The following is a 19,260-nucleotide window of genomic DNA, read 5'->3' as shown; positions in this document are numbered from 1 at the left end:
GGGGGGCCCGTGGCGCTTGCAGTGGTCAGCTGAGGCGAACAGGGCTTTTAGGCACCTGAAGGCTTTGTTTACCTCTGTTCGCGACCAACTGATCTATTGGGCCCACATGTCTTCCTCCTCTGGCCATCCTGGGATAGGTCGGACGGTGCGCTGTCTTGAAGGGAGGTACTGGTGGCCCACTTTAGCTAAGGACGTGAGGATTTATGTTTCCTCCTGCTCAGTGTGCGCCCAGTGCAAGGCTCCTAGACACCTGCCCAGAGGTAAGTTACAACCCTTACCCGTTCTACAACGGCCGTGGTCGCACCTGTAGGTGGATTTTTTAACTGATCTTCCACTTTCACAGGGTAACACCACGATCCTGGTCGTTGTGGATCGTTTTTCTAAGTTCTGTCATCTCCTCCCTTTGCCCGGTCTCCCTACGGCCTTACAAACTGCGGAGGCCCTGTTTACACACGTTTTCCGGCACTATGGGGTGCCTGAGGATATAGTGTCTGATCGGGGTCCCCAGTTCACGTCAAGGGTCTGGAAGGCTTTCATGGAATGTCTGGGGGTCTCGGTCAGCCTTACCTCAGGTTTTCACCCCGAGAGTAATGTGCAGGTGGAGAGAGTTAACCAGGATGTGGGTAGGTTTCTGCGGTCTTATTGCCAGGACCGGCCGGAGGAGTGGGCGAAGTTCGTGCCATGGGCAGAGATGGCCCAGAACTCGCTCCGCCACTCCTCCACTAACCTTTCTCCCTTTCAATGTGTATTAGGTTATCAGCCGGTTCTGGCTCCTTGGCATCAGAGTCAGACCGAGGCTCCTGCGGTGGACAATTGGTTCCGGCGCTCGGAGGAAACCTGGGAGGCTGCCCACGTCCACCTTCAGCACGCCATACTACACCAGAAAGTTGGTGCAGACCGTCACCTCAGTGAGGCCCCGGTGTTCGCACCAGGGGACAGGGTCTGGTTCTCGACCCGAAACCCTGCCGGACGCTGGGTCCGCGGTTTGTGGGGCCGTCTAAAGTCCTGAGGAGAGTGAACGAGGTATGTTATAGGTTACAGCTACCCACTAATTACCGTATTAACCCCTCGTTCCATGTGTCTCTCCTCAGGCCGGTGGTGGCTGGCCCGCTTCAGGAGGCTGAAGTGCGAGATGTTCCTCCACCCCCTCTGGACATCGAGGGGGTCCCGGCGTACTCCATTCGATCCATCTTGGATTCGAGACGTCGGGCGAGGGGCCTTCAGTACCTCGTGGAGTGGGAGGGGTCCGGAGGAGAGATGCTGGGTTCCGGTGGAGGACGTGTTAGATCCTTCCATGCTGCAGGATTTCCACCGTCTCCATCCGGATCGCCCCGTGCCTCGCCCTCCGGGTCGTCCCTGAGGTCGGTGTCGAAGCGCTGCTGGAGCCGCGCGTCAGGGGGGGGGTACTGTCACGACTTCTGCCGAAGTCGAAGCCTCTCCTTGTTCGGGCGGTGCTCGGCGGTCGACGTCACTGGTCTTCTAGCCATCATTGATCCATTTTTCATTTTCCATTGGTTTTGTCTTGGCTTCCTACACACCTGGTTTCAATCACACTCATTACCTGTTGTGTATTTAACCCTCTGTTTCCCCTCATGTCTTTGTCAGAGATTGTTTGATGTTCAGTTTCGTGTTGTTTTGTATTGGTGCGCGACGGGTCCTCGTACCCACTTTGTTTTATTTATTGTTATTATAGTTTTGGAGTTACAGTATGTTTTATTTATTGTTATTAAACAACTCCATTACATTAAGTTTGATTCTCCTGCGCCTGACTTCCCTGCCACCTATACACACGACTCTGACAGGAACAGTGGGTTAACTGCCTTGCTCAGGGGCAGAACGACAGATTTTTACACTGTCAGCTTGGGGATTAGATCCAGCAACCTTTCGGTTACTGACCCAATGCTCTAAACACTAGGCTACCTGCCACCCCATACAGGGGTACAGACTATTCAAACCGTTGACCCTTTAGTTCAGCGTCCCAACAGCTGCTCTGACACTGAGGGGAATACCAAGGAATAGTAGGGGTTAAAGATCTTATGCACACACTGGTAGAGGTCCCTGTACACCATCTTAGGTTACAGAGGAAGGAGCTACTGTACAGTAGAGAGCCATCTCAAGCATGCCTCCTGTGGCAGCCATGTCTCACACATGCACACACACACGCACACGCACACGCACACACACACACACACACACACACACACACACACACACACACACACACACACACACACACACACACACACACACACACACACACAGTCTTTAAGTAGTGTGTCTGCCTCTGTTCCCAAGGAGGCTATAAGAGTACCTGTAACCCGGTCTGAGTAATGCAGTGGGACTTATCATTCACTAAGCTCTCTCTCCCACAGGTTCAAATATGTAACATAATTTCCTGCCAGTGTCATTCAGCACAAAGGCACATGATGCTGAATGACAACGTTCCCTGGGAATATGTGACTAAGAACGTCACTACGGTCTGAGACTCAATGGCTAAGAAACTATTTGGACATTAAACAACGAATGCTAGAATAAATACATGCCCCAAAGTATTCGGGATACTTGACTTGGAGATCTAAGACTGAAAATAAATCTATTTGTTTCTATTCTACAAAATCAGGTTGTTTAAAATAAGAGGTAACACAAAATCACACTCTCAAACAATGATTAAGTGGAATTTCTATTCAATGGGATAATATGTTATTGAATATGTCATACAGTCTATCCTTTATGTACCGCATTTGATTTTTGATTAGGGAGTGAAGCTCAAATATAATTTACTATCCTGTCGATGGCAGGTTTATAAGAGGGACTGACTGTTAGAGAGACATGTTTGGTAAGAGGGGAGTTGTCCTGTCTAGATGGTCTACCCTGTGAGAGAACATCTGGTGAATCTTCACTCAGTCTGAGATGGTAGATCAGACCAGTGCTACGTCTCAAATGGCACGCTATTCCCTACATAGTGCACTACTTTTGATGAGAACCCATAGGGCTCTGAGCAAATTAAGTGTACTATATAGGGAATAGGGAGTTATTTGGGACGTGGACAAAAGTAGTGCACAATTTAGGGAATGGGGTGCCATTTGAGATTCCCCCCTGGTGTAGATATAACCATGTTTACTGTATCTCAATGATACGCATGAAACAATGTTTTCTTTCCATCTACAGGCCTCCTACATTACTTTTAGGACTCAATTAAACTCCTGCAGCGAGGTTTTGGAATGCTGAGAGGAGAGTTGCATCACCCCAATTAGTTCTGTTTCAGATGGACGTTTTGATGGTGTGTTTGTGTGCAGCCAGAGAGTTTTGATGAACGTTTGAAAAGGAAGATTCAGTGATTATACCAAGGGATTTTCACATCCACTGTTCCCTGCCTGCCACCCCTTCACAGCGGGGCTTCCTTCAGATGTCCAGGGTACATACCCACACACACACACACGCACACACACACACACACACACACACACACACACACACACACACACACACACACACACACACACACACACACACACACACACACACACACACACACACACACACACACACACACACACACACACCCCCCCCCCCCCCCCACACACACACACACACACACACACACACACACACACACACACACACACACACACACACACACACACACACACACACACACACACACAGGGTTTATAGGGAGAAGGGAGAAAGGGAACTAGCCAGGCAGATATGGAAAAAAGGCTGTTTGGAAGATATGAGATACAGGAGACTATCAGATGTGGATATGAGCCTTGCGATAAGGCCTTCCCTCTAGCAAGAGGAGACTCACAGGGGCTGTGTCCCAAATTGCACCCTACTCCTTACATCGTACGCTACTTGGGACCAAAGCACTATGGGACCTGGTCACTCACATGCACATATACACACTTGCACACAAGCCACTATTCCTCTATTGCAGGTATTCCCAAACTGGGGTATGAGCAATGCCGTCGGGGTACGCCCCCAAAATGTAATATATATATATTTTTTCACATTTTCTTCACATTTTCATTTTTTTCTCGCCTGAGTAGCCTCGTTTCACTGCCAAAAATAAAATGAAAGCATCTAGTGTTCAGCGAAACAACAACACTATGTCAAATACAGGTAGCCTTGTCAAATAATTAACATCCAATCACATTAACCGTTACTCTCTCGCGGGAATTCCACTAACGGTCCGTATGTGGCAACACTCCTTCGGTGGCCTCCAACTGCTTTTAAATGCTAGTAAAACTAAGTGCATGCTCTTCAACCGATTTCTGCCTGCACCCTCCCGCCTGACTAGCATCACTACTCTGGACAGTTCTGACCTAGAATATGTGGACAACTACAAATACCTAGGTATCTGTTTAGACTGTAAACTCTCCTTCCAGACTCACATTAAGCATCTCCAATCCAAAATGTAATCTAGAATCGACTTCATATTTTGCAACAAAGCCTCCTTCACTCATGCTGCCAAACATACCCTCGTAAAACTGACTATCCTACCGATCCTTGACTTCGGCGATGTCATTTACAAAATAGCCCCCAACACTACTCAGCAAACTGGATGCAGTCTATCACAGTGCCATCCGTTTTATCACAAAAGCCCCATATACTACCCACTACTGCGACCTCTATGCTCCCGTTGGCTGGCCCTCACTACATATCCGTCGCCAAACTCACTGGCTCCAGGTCATCTATAAGTCTTTGCTAGGTAAAGCCCTGCCTTATCTCAGCTCACTGGTCACCATAGCAACACCCACCCGTAGCACGCGCTCCAGCAGGTATATTGCACTGGTCATCCCAAAAGCCAACACTTTCTTTGGCCGCCTCTCATTCCAGTTCTGTGCTGCCAATGACTGGAACGAATTGCAAAAATCACTGAAGCTGGAGTCTTATATCTCCCCTCTAACTTTAAGCATCAGCTGTCAGAGCAGTTTACCGATCACTGTACCTGTACACAGCCAATCTGTAAATAGCACACCCAACTACCTCATCCCCATATTATTACTTACCCTCTTGCTATTTTGTCCCCCCGTATCTCTACTTGCACATCATCATCTGCACATCTTTCACTCCAGTGTTAATGCTAAGTTGTAATTATTTTTTGCCTCTATGGCCTATTTATTGCCCACCTCCCTACTCTTCTACATTTGTACACACTGTACATAGATCTTTCTATTTTTCTAGGTGTATAGCTGGGTATGTGTGTAGAGGTGTATAGCTGGGTATGTGTGTATAGGTGTATAGCTGGGTATGTGTGTATAGGTGTATAGCTGGGTATGTGTGTAGAGGTGTATAGCTGGGTATGTGTGTATAGGTGTATAGCTGGGTATGTGTGTATAGGTGTATAGCTGGGTATGTGTGTAGAGGTGTATAGCTGGGTATGTGTGTAGAGGTGTATAGCTGGGTATGTGTGTATAGGTGTATAGCTGGGTATGTGTGTAGAGGTGTATAGCTGGGTATGTGTGTATAGGTGTATAGCTGGGTATGTGTGTATAGGTGTATAGCTGGGTATGTGTGTAGAGGTGTATAGCTGGGTATGTGTGTATAGGTGTATAGCTGGGTATGTGTGTATAGGTGTATAGCTGGGTATGTGTGTAGAGGTGTATAGCTGGGTATGTGTGTAGAGGTGTATAGCTGGGTATGTGTGTATAGGTGTATAGCTGGGTATGTGTGTAGAGGTCTATAGCTGGGTATGTGTGTATAGGTGTATAGCTGGGTATGTGTGTAGAGGTGTATAGCTGGGTATGTGTGTAGAGGTGTATAGCTGGGTATGTGTGTATAGGTGTATAGCTGGGTATGTGTGTATAGGTGTATAGCTGGGTATGTGTGTATAGGTGTATAGCTGGGTATGTGTGTATAGGTGTATAGCTGGGTATGTGTGTAGAGGTGTATAGCTGGGTATGTGTGTATAGGTGTATAGCTGGGTATGTGTGTATAGGTGTATAGCTGGGTATGTGTGTATAGGTGTATAGCTGGGTATGTGTGTAGAGGTGTATAGCTGGGTATGTGTGTATAGGTTTATAGCTGGGTATGTGTGTAGAGGTGTATAGCTGGGTATGTGTGTAGAGGTGTATAGCTGGGTATGTGTGTAGAGGTGTATAGCTGGGTATGTGTGTATAGGTGTATAGCTGGGTATGTGTGCAGAGGTGTATAGCTGGGTATGTGTGTAGAGGTGTATAGCTGGATATGTGTGTATAGCTGAGTATGTGTGTATAGGTGTATAGGTGGGTATGTGTGTAGAGGTGTATAGCTGGGTATGTGTGTAGAGGTGTATAGCTGGGTATGTGTGTATAGGTGTATAGCTGGGTATGTGTGTATAGATGTATAGCTGGGTATGTGTGTAGAGGTGTATAGCTGGGTATGTGTGTATAGGTGTATAGCTGGGTATGTGTGTATAGGTGTATAGCTGGGTATGTGTGTAGAGGTGTATAGCTGGGTATGTGTGTATAGGTGTATAGCTGGGTATGTGTGTATAGGTGTATAGCTGGGTATGTGTGTAGAGGTGTATAGCTGGGTATGTGTGTATAGGTGTATAGCTGGGTATGTGTGTATAGATGTATAGCTGGGTATGTGTGTATAGGTGTATAGCTGGGTATGTGTGTAGAGGTGTATAGCTGGGTATGTGTGTAGAGGTGTATAGCTGGGTATGTGTGTATAGGTGTATAGCTGGGTATGTGTGTATAGATGTATAGCTGGGTATGTGTGTAGAGGTGTATAGCTGGGTATGTGTGTATAGGTGTATAGCTGGGTATGTGTGTATAGGTGTATAGCTGGGTATGTGTGTAGAGGTGTATAGCTGGGTATGTGTGTATAGGTGTATAGCTGGGTATGTGTGTATAGGTGTATAGCTGGGTATGTGTGTATAGGTGTATAGCTGGGTATGTGTGTATAGGTGTATAGCTGGGTATGTGTGTATAGGTGTATAGCTGGGTATGTGTGTAGAGGTGTATAGCTGGGTATGTGTGTAGAGGTGTATAGCTGGGTATGTGTGTAGAGGTGTATAGCTGGGTATGTGTGTAGAGGTGTATAGCTGGGTATGTGTGTAGAGGTGTATAGCTGGGTATGTGTGTGTACCTTCCGAAGGTCCCCTGATCTATCTGTTCTAGATGTTTCATGAATACTATTAAAGTATAAATGTACCTTTTTACACAGCATCTCAACTGTCTCCTTTGCTTATAAGCAAAATTAAATAGCAACACGTCTGCTAACATTGTTGTCTTAACATAATCTGCCAGAGGTGACAGGACAGGAGCAATCTTTTTCTTCTTACTCTCACATTGCGAAAAATAAATGACCCAAATGGCATCCTATTTCCAATAAAGTGAACTACTCTGGTCGAAAGTAGTGCCCTACATAGGGAATAGGGTGCCATTTGAGACGCAAGCCTAGTCTATTCAAGAGCGATATTAACACTTTCCTCAGCTGGTAACTATTATCCTGTCCTCCAGGCGAGAGGTTTGAAAGGTCAAAGGTGAACAGTGAAGGGCCATCTTACCGTCGTCCAGGTCAGGTATGATGGTGACCCTGGCAGTGTGGTACTCCTGTCTCAGACGGCCTCCCATGGGCATACTGAGGGTAACGTTGAAGCTCTCCTCCTCTTCATACAGAGAGTCATCTATGATCACCACACGACAGGACTTCTCCGTCTCGCCCTTATCGAAGCGCAGGACACTGTTGTGTTCCTCAGGTCTGGATATGTAGTCAGAGTAGGACAGGACTGTAGAGGGGATGGTCCCTGTAGCTGTGGCTGTAGGAGAGAGGAAATGAGAGAGGGATGAGAAGAGAGGGAGGTGTGTGTGTGTGCGTGTGTGTGTGTGTGTGTGTGTGTGTGTGTGTGTGTGTGTGTGTGTGTGTGTGTGTGTGTGTGTGTGTGTGTGTGTTTGTGCGTGTGCGTGTGCGTGTGCGTGTGTGTGTGTGTGTGTGTGTGTGTGTGAGTGTGTGTGTGTGTGTGTGGACTGTACCTTGCTGTGTGTAGCAGATGACCATGAGTTCCTGTGTGACATCACCACTCCTGCGCACTGGGATCAGCAGCTCCCCAATGTCCTCCTCTATAGGGTAGACTGCAGACGGGATGAACACTGTCGACTCTGGGGAGGGGAAAGAGAGCGAGGGGGGGTGAGACAGAGAGAATGAGTTGGGGGGAGAGATAGAGAGAGGGGGAGACAGAGAGAGAGAGAGAGAGAGAGAGAGAGAGAGAGAGAGAGAGAGAGAGAGAGAGAGAGAGAGAGAGAGAGAGAGAGAGAGAGAGAGAGAGAGAGAGAGAGAGAGAGAGAGAGAGAGAGCGAGAGAGAGAGAGAGAGAGAGAGAGAGAGAGAGAGAGAGAGAGAGAGAGAGAGAGAGAGAGAGAGAGCGAGAGAGAGAGAGAGCGAGAGCGAGAGAGCGAGGGACAGAGAGAGAGAGAGCGAGTGAGAGAGAGAGAGATAAACCATCACATCCTTCTCACTGTGTACATACTTATTTCATTAATACAGAAGTTATGCTGATGAGAAGAGGGTACAACAAAGTGTTGAATATTTCTGTCTATTACAATATGTTGCTGCTGGTGCTCTGGTCCAGGCTCCTCTCTGAGGACAGAGTTCTATAAAGGATGAGTTGACCCAGTGAACTGAGGCAGAAGACATAGTCTGCGTCGCAAATGGCACCCTATTTCCTATATACAGTAGTACACTCCTTTTGACCAGAGCCCTATGTATGCTCTGGTCAAAAGTTGGGCACTATAATAGGGCATCATTTGGGATCCATCCAGAGGATACGATGACTAACATCAGTGGTTGGCACAGACAACTACCCAGAAGCCTCTCTGATTTGACAGCTGGCGCACAGGGACCAATCAGGGAATACATATACATTTAGTGAATTGTTAATAGGAAAAGTCCAGCTACCGTACTGTAGACTTTGAATGTGAAGAAGGACAGTTAAAGTGGGCCTGGATAATAAACCTGACGTGTCTTGATTCTGTTAGCAAGCAGAGACCTGTTCAAACCATTGGTCTTTTTTTACAGTTTGTGTTAGTCACTCCCCCTGTCCTGTCCTGTCCTTTCCTCTCCTTATCTCCTTCTCTCCTCTCCTCCTTTACTCTGCATAGCGTGACTGTGTCTAAGTTACTAAACCTGAGTTACATCCCAGAGGCCTACACTAAGAAGTATCTACCCCACATAGACAAGTTTACAATATTCTCTCTATCACTGTTATGCTTCTTCTTAAAACCTATTCTTTACTGTAATTGTGAATCTGGTCATCTGTGCTAATAAGGTGCCAGTGTGCTAGCAGGGCCTGAACTCTCACAACCCCCAACAGTCCCACCTGACCAATTACTGTCTGACCAGGACACTGGACCAATGGCTCCCTGCCCTTCTCAGCCCGGTCTTGACTAAATAAGTAGATGTTCTACCTCCTACTCAGGCTGGCAGAACCTACAAGCTTATAGCCCTTAATACCAGCTCCTACCAAGGCTGACAGGCCTTCATGTGGAGGGCTTCTCCTCTCTCTCTCTCTCTGACTAAATTTGAACTCTTCTGATAGTTGAAGAGATATACATTTAAAGGAGCTGCTAGAACCTGGGTCAATTGTAATGTAAGTCCCAAATGGCACCCTATTCCTTATGTAGAGCACTCCTTTTTACCTGGGCACATAGGGCTCTGGTCAAAGTAGTGCACTAAAAAGGGAATAGGGTGCCATTTGAGACACAGGTGTATTCTGAGAAGCTGGGAAATCATGGAAATCTAAAATAGCATTTTGATATGTTAATGTGTAAATATACATGTTTGTGGTCATGAAGCAAAATTATATGTTAATGTGTAACGGCAAAATCATAATATTGTTATTACAGCTGCACCATCGAGAGCATCCTGACTGGTTGCATCACTGCCTGGTATGGCATCTACTAGCTTCCGACCGCAATGCTCTACAGAGTGTAGTGTGTACGGCCCAGTACATCACTGGGACCAAGCTTCCTGCCATCCAGGACCTCTATACCAGGCGGTGTCAGAGGAAGGCCATAAAAATTGTCAAAGACTCCAGCCACCTTAGTCATAGACAGTTCTCTCTGCTACAAGCGGTACCGGAGCGCCAAGTCTAGGTCCAAGAGGCTTCCAAACAGCTTCTACTCCCAAGCCATAAGATTCCTCAACATCTAATCAAATGGCTACCCAGCCTATTTGCATTGCCCCTCCTCTTTTACTCTGCTGCTACTCTCTGTTTATTATCCATGCATAGCCACTTCAATTACCTCGACTAACCTGTGCCCCCGCACATTAACTCTGTACCGGTACCCCTTGTATATAGCCTCGCTATTATTATTTTACTGCTGCTCTTTAATTATTTGTTACTTTAATTTCCTATTGTCATGACTTCCACCGAAGGTTCCTCTCCATGTTCGGGCGGCGGTCGGCGTCGCCGGTCTTCTAGCCATCATTGATCCATTTTTCATTTTCCATTTGTTTTGTCTTGTCTTCCCACACACCTGGTTTCAATTCCATCATTACATGTTGTGTATTTAACCCTCTGTTCCCCCCATGTCCTTGTCTGGAATTGTTTATTGTAAGTGCTTGAGCACGTCAGTTTTTGCTCTCCTGCGCCTGACTTCTCTGGCGCAGTACGCACCCCTTACACCTATATATATATATTTTTAAATTAAACATTTTTATATTTTTGTATTTATTTTATTTGTTGATATTTTTTCTCTATCTTGAAATAAATGTTTTTTTTTTTTTTTTTTTTTTTTTTTACATTTGTTTAGGTATTTTTTCTTAAAACTGCATTGTTGGTTAAGGGCTTGTAAGTAAGCATTTCACTGTAAGGTGAAATGGGGATCCTAATAAAATACCTAATACCTTTGTCAGCCTCATTAGTGAAGCTGCTCTCTGTTGTATTTGGCGCATGTGACTAATACAATTTGACTTGACTTGATAGCTGCATGTTATCTTAATTTCCCTCAAGGGACTAGAGTGTTTTGCGAGACAAACAGTACCAACCTCCATACATTTTAACCAACGTAAGTTGTTGACAGAATATTCCTCCTCTCACACAGAGGGACCCCAGAGGGGGAAGTAGAGGAGAGGCATCATTTATATGTACATTATGCAAGACTTCCAGCATTATGCAAGACTTCCAGCATTATGCAAGACTTCCAGCATTATGCAAGACTTCTCAGACTTCCAGCTACAGTATCACAGGGGAACGAACGGCTTAGCTGCTGTTTTTAAAAACCTTGTTTGTCTGAACTGTATTTATATTTTGACTACTGTACGTCCCTAATAGCACCCTATTCCCTATGTAGTGGGAATATGGTGCCATTTGGGACACAGCCGTTGGGTAAACAACATGAGAAGCCTGGGAAGGCTCCAGTCTACTGTTCTCCATCCATACCCTGGGTCTGACCCTAACCTTGGGATTCTCCTTACCCAATGTAACTGTATTTATTTATTTAACCTTGTTTATTTACCTTTCTGGAGGAAACAACTTCCCATATGGACTATGGTTACAGTGTTACTGATCACTAAATCTAACCTGGGGTTGCAAAACTCGGGTAACTTTTCCAAAATTCCCAGGCTCTGGAGCCAGGCCAGGGATTGATAAGAGGCAGAGAGCAGCTTCACTAACAAAGAGCAGCTTCACTAACAGAGAGCAGCTTCACTAACAAAGAGCAGCTTCACTAACAAAGAGCAGCTTCACTAACAGAGAGCAGCTTCACTAACAGAGAGCAGCTTCACTAACAGAGAGCATATTCACTAACAGAGAGCAGCTTCACTAACAGTGAGCAGCTTAGCTAACAGAGAGCAGCTTCACTAACAAAGAGCAGCTTCACTAACAAAGACCGGCTTCACTAACAGAAAGCAGCTTCACTAACAGAGAGCATATTAACTAACAGAGAGCAGCTTCACTAACAAAGAGCAGCTTCACTAACAGAGAGCAGCTTCACTAACAAAGAGCAGCTTCACTAACAGAGAGCAGCTTCACTAACAAAGAGCAGCTTCACTAACAAAGAGCAGCTTCACTAACAATGACCAGCTTCACTTACAGAGAGCAGCTTAGCTAACAGAGAGCAGCTTCACTAACAAAGAGCAGCTTCACTAACAGAGAGCAGCTTCACTAACAGAGAGCAGCTTCACTAACAGAGAGAAGCTTCACTAACAAAGAGCAGCTTCACTAACAGAGAGCAGCTTCACTAACAGAGAGAAGCTTCACTAACAGTGAGCAGCTTAGCTAACAGAGAGCAGCTTCACTAACAAAGAGCAGCTTCACTAACAAAGAGCGGCTTCACTAACAGAAAGCAGCTTCACTAACAGAGAGCATATTCACTAACAGAGAGCAGCTTCACTAACAAAGAGCAGCTTCACTAACAAAGAGCAGCTTCACTAACAAAGAGCGGCTTCACTAACAGAAAGCAGCTTCACTAACAGAGAGCAGCTTCACTAACAAAGAGCAGCTTCACTAACAAAGAGCGGCTTCACTAACAGAAAGCAGCTTCACTAACAGAGAGCATATTCACTAACAGAGAGCAGCTTCACTAACAAAGAGCAGCTTCACTAACAGAGAGCAGCTTCACTAACAGAGAGAAGCTTCACTAACAGTGAGCAGCTTAGCTAACAGAGAGCAGCTTAGCTAACAGAGAGCAGCTTCACTAACAGAGAGCAGCTTCACTAACAGAGAGCAGCTTAGCTAACAAAGAGCAGCTTCACTAACAGAGAGCATATTCACTAACAGAGAGCAGCTTCACTAACAAAGAGCAGCTTCACTAACAGAGAGCAGCTTCACTAACAGAGAGAAGTTTCACTAACAGTGAGCAGCTGAACTTACAGAGAGCAGCTTCACTAACAGAGAGCAGCTTCACTAACAGACAGTAGCGTCACTTACAGAAAGCAGCTTCACTTACAGAGAGCAGCTTCACTAACAGAGAGCAGCTTCACTAACAAAGAGCAGCTTCATTAATGAGGCTGACGAAGGTATTAGGTATTTTATTAGGATCCCCATTAGCTGTTGCAAAAGCAGAAGCTACTCTTCCTGGGGTCCACACAAAACATGAAACATTACATAATACAGAACATTAATAGACAAGAACAGCTCAAGGACAGAACTACATATATTTTTTTTGTAAAATACCAATACAGTACATTCACACAAACTATCTAGGTCAAATATGAGAGAGGCATTGTGCCGTGAGGTGTTGCTTTATGTGTTTTTTGAAACCAGGTTTGCTGTTCATTTGAGCAATATGAGATGGGATGGATTTCCATGCGATAATGGCTCTATATAATACTGTACACTTTCTTGAATTTGTTCTGGATTTGGGGACTATGAAAAGACCCCTGGTGGCATGTCTGGTGGGGTAAGTGTGTGTGTCAGAGCGGTGTGTAAGTTGACTATGCAAACAGTATGGGATTCACATGAATGTTTCTTATAAAAAGAAGAAGTGATACAGTCAGTCTCTCCTCAGCTCTTAGCCAAGAGAGACTGGCATGCATAGTATTTATATCAGCCCTCTGATTACAATGAAGGTCCATGTTTTGTTATCCACTGACCTGGATGTTCTCACCCACCTACTATAAAACCCTGCCTCTCCCATAGAGGTAACCTCAGACCAACCATCTCTGCTAAGACTGATGAAGAACCTACCTGTAGTAATGACTTATCAACCATTAGTCATTTGAACACAACACTGTTAAGACTGTTAAAACAAGCTATTCTGGAACATGGAACTGTAGTACATACCATCAGCTGGGTCGAGGATCTCCACAGTGGCTGTGTCAGGGAACTCCAGGGCAGCCATGACAGGTTCTGACAGAACAATCTGGAAGGTCTCAGACTGCTCGTACACTCCATCCTGCAGGATCCTCACCCTCCATGTGGCCGTGGTCTGACCTGGGTTAAACTGGACCTGCTTCTGGGCTTTACCACGGAAGTCCTTATCCTTCTCCGCAGTACCATCGGTGGTGCTGATGCCTTGGCGAGGAGGGAGGAGAGGAGAGAGGGGACATAGAGGAAGAGGAAATGATTACATGTACTGTACATAAAACATTTCTTCTTATAATGTGGCATTCAACAAGATAAGATCAAACGGTAGCATCCAGATATAATAACCGGTCAATAACAGAGCCCAGTCAGAGATGGGTCAGAGAAGCAGTCAGTGTTAGATAAAGTTGTGATGTGTCAGCTAGCAGATGGCCCTGACGTGGACCAGGAGGAGGGAGTAAGGTAATTACAGAATTGCTTGGAGGAGGGGGTGGTAATCAGGACGTCACTCTCGATCTGGCCCCTAGTGGTCTGACTGAACACAGAGGACACTGTAATACATATTCAATCTTACCAAGGTCAATTACCTACCATGCCACTTTGGGAGATCATTTTGCTTCCTTTCAAGCTACATTACCTTGACACAATTAAGCTATCTTGTGGGTAAAGCAGAATCAACTTAAAACAAGGTTGTCTATGCAGGTAGTGTAGAAGTATTGGTAGATCGACATTGTTGTTACTGCCCAGCCTACTGAGTCTAGCCTGCCCAGCTTGCTGGTGGTAGTTTGTGCCAGTGCTGTTTGATCAGACCTTCTGTCACTGAGGGCTGGTGATTATGGCAGGACTCCTGCTGTTCAGCTAGCTACACAACCAGCTAGCTTCACTGGCTGGCTCGCTCTGAGATAGACCAACAAAAATATTAATTATTTAATTATTTAATAATAATAACAACAACAAACAAACACATAAATGAAGAAGCTAGATAAAGATAAAAGAGCGAGAGAGAGAGACTGAGAGATTCAAGTGAGAAGAGAGAAGATAACACTAAAGAGCTTCAACGGTGCACAGATGGAGGCAGAAATGTATGAGTTGGGGTATTGGACCAAAATGACCATTTCATTCTTTGAAGTGAGCTTTGATATGCCTACACCCAGAAGGGAAATGGGCCATGTACGTATTCATGGGGCTGCTACAGTTCTTGCTGACATGTGTTCATAGATAACATGGATGAGCTAAACAGAGCCGGAATATATATCACCTGTCTTCAAAGAGCAGGCAGAGAAGCGGCTCCCTAACTCTGTCTAAATCCCAAATGAGACCCTATCCCCTACACAATGCACTACTTTTTTTACCAGAGCCCTATTTGGGTTCTGGTTAAAAGTAGTGCACTATATAGGGAATAGGATGCTATTTGGGACGCAAGCCTTGTCTCTCTCACAGCAGAAGGAGGACTACAGCTCCCTGATCCCAGAAGCAGCTCTGAGGCCTAGCAGCAGGCCTGGGTTTAAATATTATGACATTTTTGCTTTAGCCTATATAGCAGCAGGCTAGCTCTACATAGCTGCTATACTAGCACCTCCCCTGATGCACACAACTTTACCGAATGCCTCACAACGTCCAATAAAGAACCAGGTGTCCAGTTAAAAGTAGTGCGCTATATAGGGAATAGGGTGCCATTTCAGATGTATCCTAGATCTTGTGATCAGGGCTGGCTCTGGCAGGCCAGCAAGCAGGGCTGGGATGGAGCAGATATCCCCTGTCTCCTCTCAGTGTGAAGCACTGGCCTGAGATCAGTCAGTGTGTCATCTCAGTACCAAGGCAGATGGGTAGTGGGTCTGTCAGACTGATCTGATGCCTGTGAGTCTGGTTCATCTGAAGGCTTTCTCTTTCCATCTCCCTTCATCCTTTGAGGTTTGAGATCCATTAAACACATTGAGGAGCAGAAAGGACTGCCAGTGTGCGGTGTGTGCTTCTAGAGGTTCTGTGTCCCTAATGGCAACCTATTCCCTCTATAGTGGCCTACCATAGGTCTCTGGTTAAAAGTAGTGCACTACCTAGGGAATAGTGTTCCATTTGGGATGTAGACCACGTTTCTCCTGTTCTGTCCTGTTCTAACCTCCTATAAGCACACAGCTGGAGAGCCAGAACATTTCACTGATGCAATGATGTTCGTCTGAGAAATATATCCATGTATTCTCAAATACTAATATCTTTAATATTTTTTTAAAACAGCTTCAGAAGTTTCCACAGTATGGAATTGAGTTATTTATCGTCGTAAACAGAAATGCTAATCAGTCAACCCATTAGAAGGGGGATAGAACCCTCTTCTTTGTGTTCTTCAAGAACAGTTCCTTAACTTGAATTATTTCTTGAAGAGGGCAGACTCTTGAGATAGTCTAATGGTCATATTATCTGCATATTATCTGCATATTATCTGCATACTCCCCTGAGAGAGAGCGAGATCATTAGCTAGCAGAGACTCAGGGCTGTTTCCCAATTGGTACCCTATTCCCTATTTAGGGCTGTACTTTAGTCCAGAGCCCTGTGACCAACAATGGACCCTGGTCAAAAGTAGTGCACTATATAGAGAATATTTCAGGCCATTTGGGATGCACACAGGAACAACGTAACACACCACAGCCTCAACGCTAGCAAATACACAGTGAGACACAGCTAGGGACAACTCAATACACCCGACCCATCTGATCTGACCTTAAACTTCAGCTATTCAAACTAGCACAGCTTTATTGACATCCCGAACGTATTAGGATTCTGGACAAAAACAATGAAAACAATACCAGTGGTGCCAGTAGTAGTCAGCCATAAAAACCCTGTGTATAAAAGTTGTGTTATAAAACTAAGGTTTACTGTCCCATCTTTTGTTGCACTGTGTTTACTCCCTATTCAGTCCAGGACAGTAAAAGTTAAGGAAGGTTCACAGAGAGAGGCGTCTAACTCGGCGACAGCGGGTGTCTTTCTGACAACTACCAACTCTGCGTAACCTCTCCCATGAGCCCTTGCTGTCCCCAGGTGGGTTGGCTAAAAGGGTAAATCCTGCCCTGAGGAGAGGGGTCAGGGATGAAAGGTTGTGACCTGTATGACCCTGAGGTTGTCTGTCCCTCCCCTGCTCTGTCGGAGTCAAGAGATTGACCCGCCGCTATTTTTGGTGTGCATCCCAAATGGCACTCTTCTATTTGTTCTCCAAGGCTATGTCCCAAATGGCATAAAGAGTGCGCTACTTTTGTCAGGACATCCATTAACATCCCTTTCCTTTAGAAAATGTGTGGATTGGACCAGGAGTGACAGTTGGCTAACTCAGCCATCTGCTACATGAACATGAAAGGCTGAAAAGCTGTGGAGCTTCCCTGGAGGGATAGAGCCAAGGATGTCATGATGATGTCTATGGATGTCCTGACTCTGATGGGAATAGAGTGCCATTTGGGATGCAGGCAATGTGTATAAGGATGTGTATAATAAGGTAGTTTGACTCACTGACGAAGGATGTCTCTCCCAGGTATCCTCGTCGTTTGAGGACCACCTCCAGATACTTGGCCTCCTCGTCCACCACATAGTACTCCTTCTCCAGGGAGACCCAGGCCCAGTTCAGCCTGAACACCTGGTTCTTCAGCCTGTTGCCTCCTAAACACACACACATACAATCAGTAGTCTCAGAGAGGATCACTTAATAATGTGTCTTATGTGCCACTTAGCAGACAAGTGAATTACAGTACAGTGAATACAGGAACCCCCCCCACACACACACACATTTGGAAAACTTTATTAGAATCCACAAATTACATTATATCACGTGCTAGTGTTGTTCTGTGCAGATGTTTGTGTTTGTAAACAACAACAGTCAACAACAACAAAAATGAAGATCGACATGAGAGGGAATTCATTCAGCAAAGACAACGGTAGCGTTTGAGTTTCTGAACTCATTATTTGCACTTCAAAACATTTATAATGTAATAGCTGTTCGTTTTCAGGACATGTTCCTATCTCAACATCTTCTCATTAGAATAATTACCTGGTGGTTTTATGGGTGCCTGTAGGACAGCTAGGCTGCCTGCCTATATTCGTTGGGAGGCATCAGTATCAGCACAAACACACGCACATGCATGCGCCCACACACACACACACACAAGCATGAGCAGACACACACAAACAACACACAACCTCACTGCCAGTATATTCAGTGGGAGGTATCAGTGCAGTAGAATGTCTAATCGGCTTCATTGAAATTAGGAGATAAAGGTTAGTCTGTGTGTGTGTGTGTGTGTGTGTGTGTGTGTGTGTGTGTGTGTGTGTGTGTGTGTGTGTGTGTGTGTGTGTGTGTGTGTGTGTGTGTGTGTGTGTGTGTGTGTGTGTGTGTGTGTGTGTGTGTGTGTGTGTGTGTGTGTGTGTGTGTGTGTCAGGGTTGTTTTATCAGTCCTGTTTGAAGTGGAATTCAAAGCTCTGTATTCCTGGAGGACAGCACTGCCTGTTACCGTATCGACCACAGAGAGAGCGACACCACACACAGACATCAAACACACACAAAATGACAAGTCATAGCACGTAGGCGCTTACACACACACACACACACACACACACACACACACACACACACACACACACACACACACACACACACACACACACACACACACACACACACACACACACACACACACACACACACACACACACACGCGCGCGAGCATGAACGTGCATGCATGCAAGCACACACATACACACACACACACACACACACTATTGCCATTAACATCAGGGTTATAACAGTGGCTCCAAGCCCCTCAGCCTAAACAGAAGAGTGTGAAATGAGGGATGACGGGAATGGAGTGAATGAACGGAGAAAATGGAGAGGAGGGAGATGGAGGAATTCAGGGAGAGGAAGGATGATGAGAGAAAAGAAAATGGAGGGATGAAGAGGGCTACAGACCCAGGTGTTTCTACAGTACAGCTGGACAGCTGGCAGATGTGAGGTGGGAGGAATGAAAGAATGAAAGAGAAACCACAAGGACCTATCCCCACTGCTTTTTTTCTATTCTTCCCCTCTAATCAGGGACTGAATTAGGCCTGGGACACCAGGTGGGTGCAATTCATTATTAGGTCGAACAGAAAACCAGCAGTAGTCCCTATGGGCCCTGGTCAAAATAAGTGCACTATATAGGGAATAAGGTGCATTTGGTACACATGCTGAGGGTATTGTTCTGGGTTTACAGACAGCTGAGTCTGTTTGGGGTTGGCACCACTACTGAGGCCATAATCTCTCTCTCTCTCTCTCTCTCTCTCTCTCTCTCTCTCTCTCTCTCTCTCTCTCTCTCTCTCTCTCTCTCTCTCTCTCGCGCTCTCTCTCGCGCTCTCTCTCTCGCTCTCTCTCGCTCTCTCGCGCGCTCTCTGCCTTCATTCTGCCCTCCCCCCACTGAGCCTACCCTCCCTCTCTCTCTCTCTCTCCTCTCCTCCATTCTGCCCTTCCCCTCTCCAGTTGTCATGGTCAGTAAATATGTCAAGTCCAGTCGACCG

General features: G+C 45.8%; 1 protein-coding gene across 1 annotated transcript in view; it reads right to left on the bottom strand.

The window, feature by feature from the left end:
- LOC139547952 (FRAS1-related extracellular matrix protein 2-like) overlaps positions 1–19,260 on the bottom strand; it is a 121,951-nt gene that overhangs the window by 44,880 nt on the left and 57,811 nt on the right. The window contains exons 5-8 of the mRNA XM_071357185.1: positions 17,227–17,373; positions 13,714–13,944; positions 7,965–8,090; positions 7,499–7,750 (exon numbers count right to left, since the gene is read on the bottom strand). Coding sequence (XP_071213286.1) covers positions 7,499–7,750; positions 7,965–8,090; positions 13,714–13,944; positions 17,227–17,373 — 756 coding nt within the window. The remainder of the gene's footprint in view (positions 1–7,498; positions 7,751–7,964; positions 8,091–13,713; positions 13,945–17,226; positions 17,374–19,260) is intronic.

This window comes from Salvelinus alpinus, chromosome 21 (assembly GCF_045679555.1).
Source record: "Salvelinus alpinus chromosome 21, SLU_Salpinus.1, whole genome shotgun sequence".
NCBI lineage: Eukaryota > Metazoa > Chordata > Actinopteri > Salmoniformes > Salmonidae > Salvelinus > Salvelinus alpinus.
This window is presented reverse-complemented; position numbering and strand designations above follow the sequence as displayed.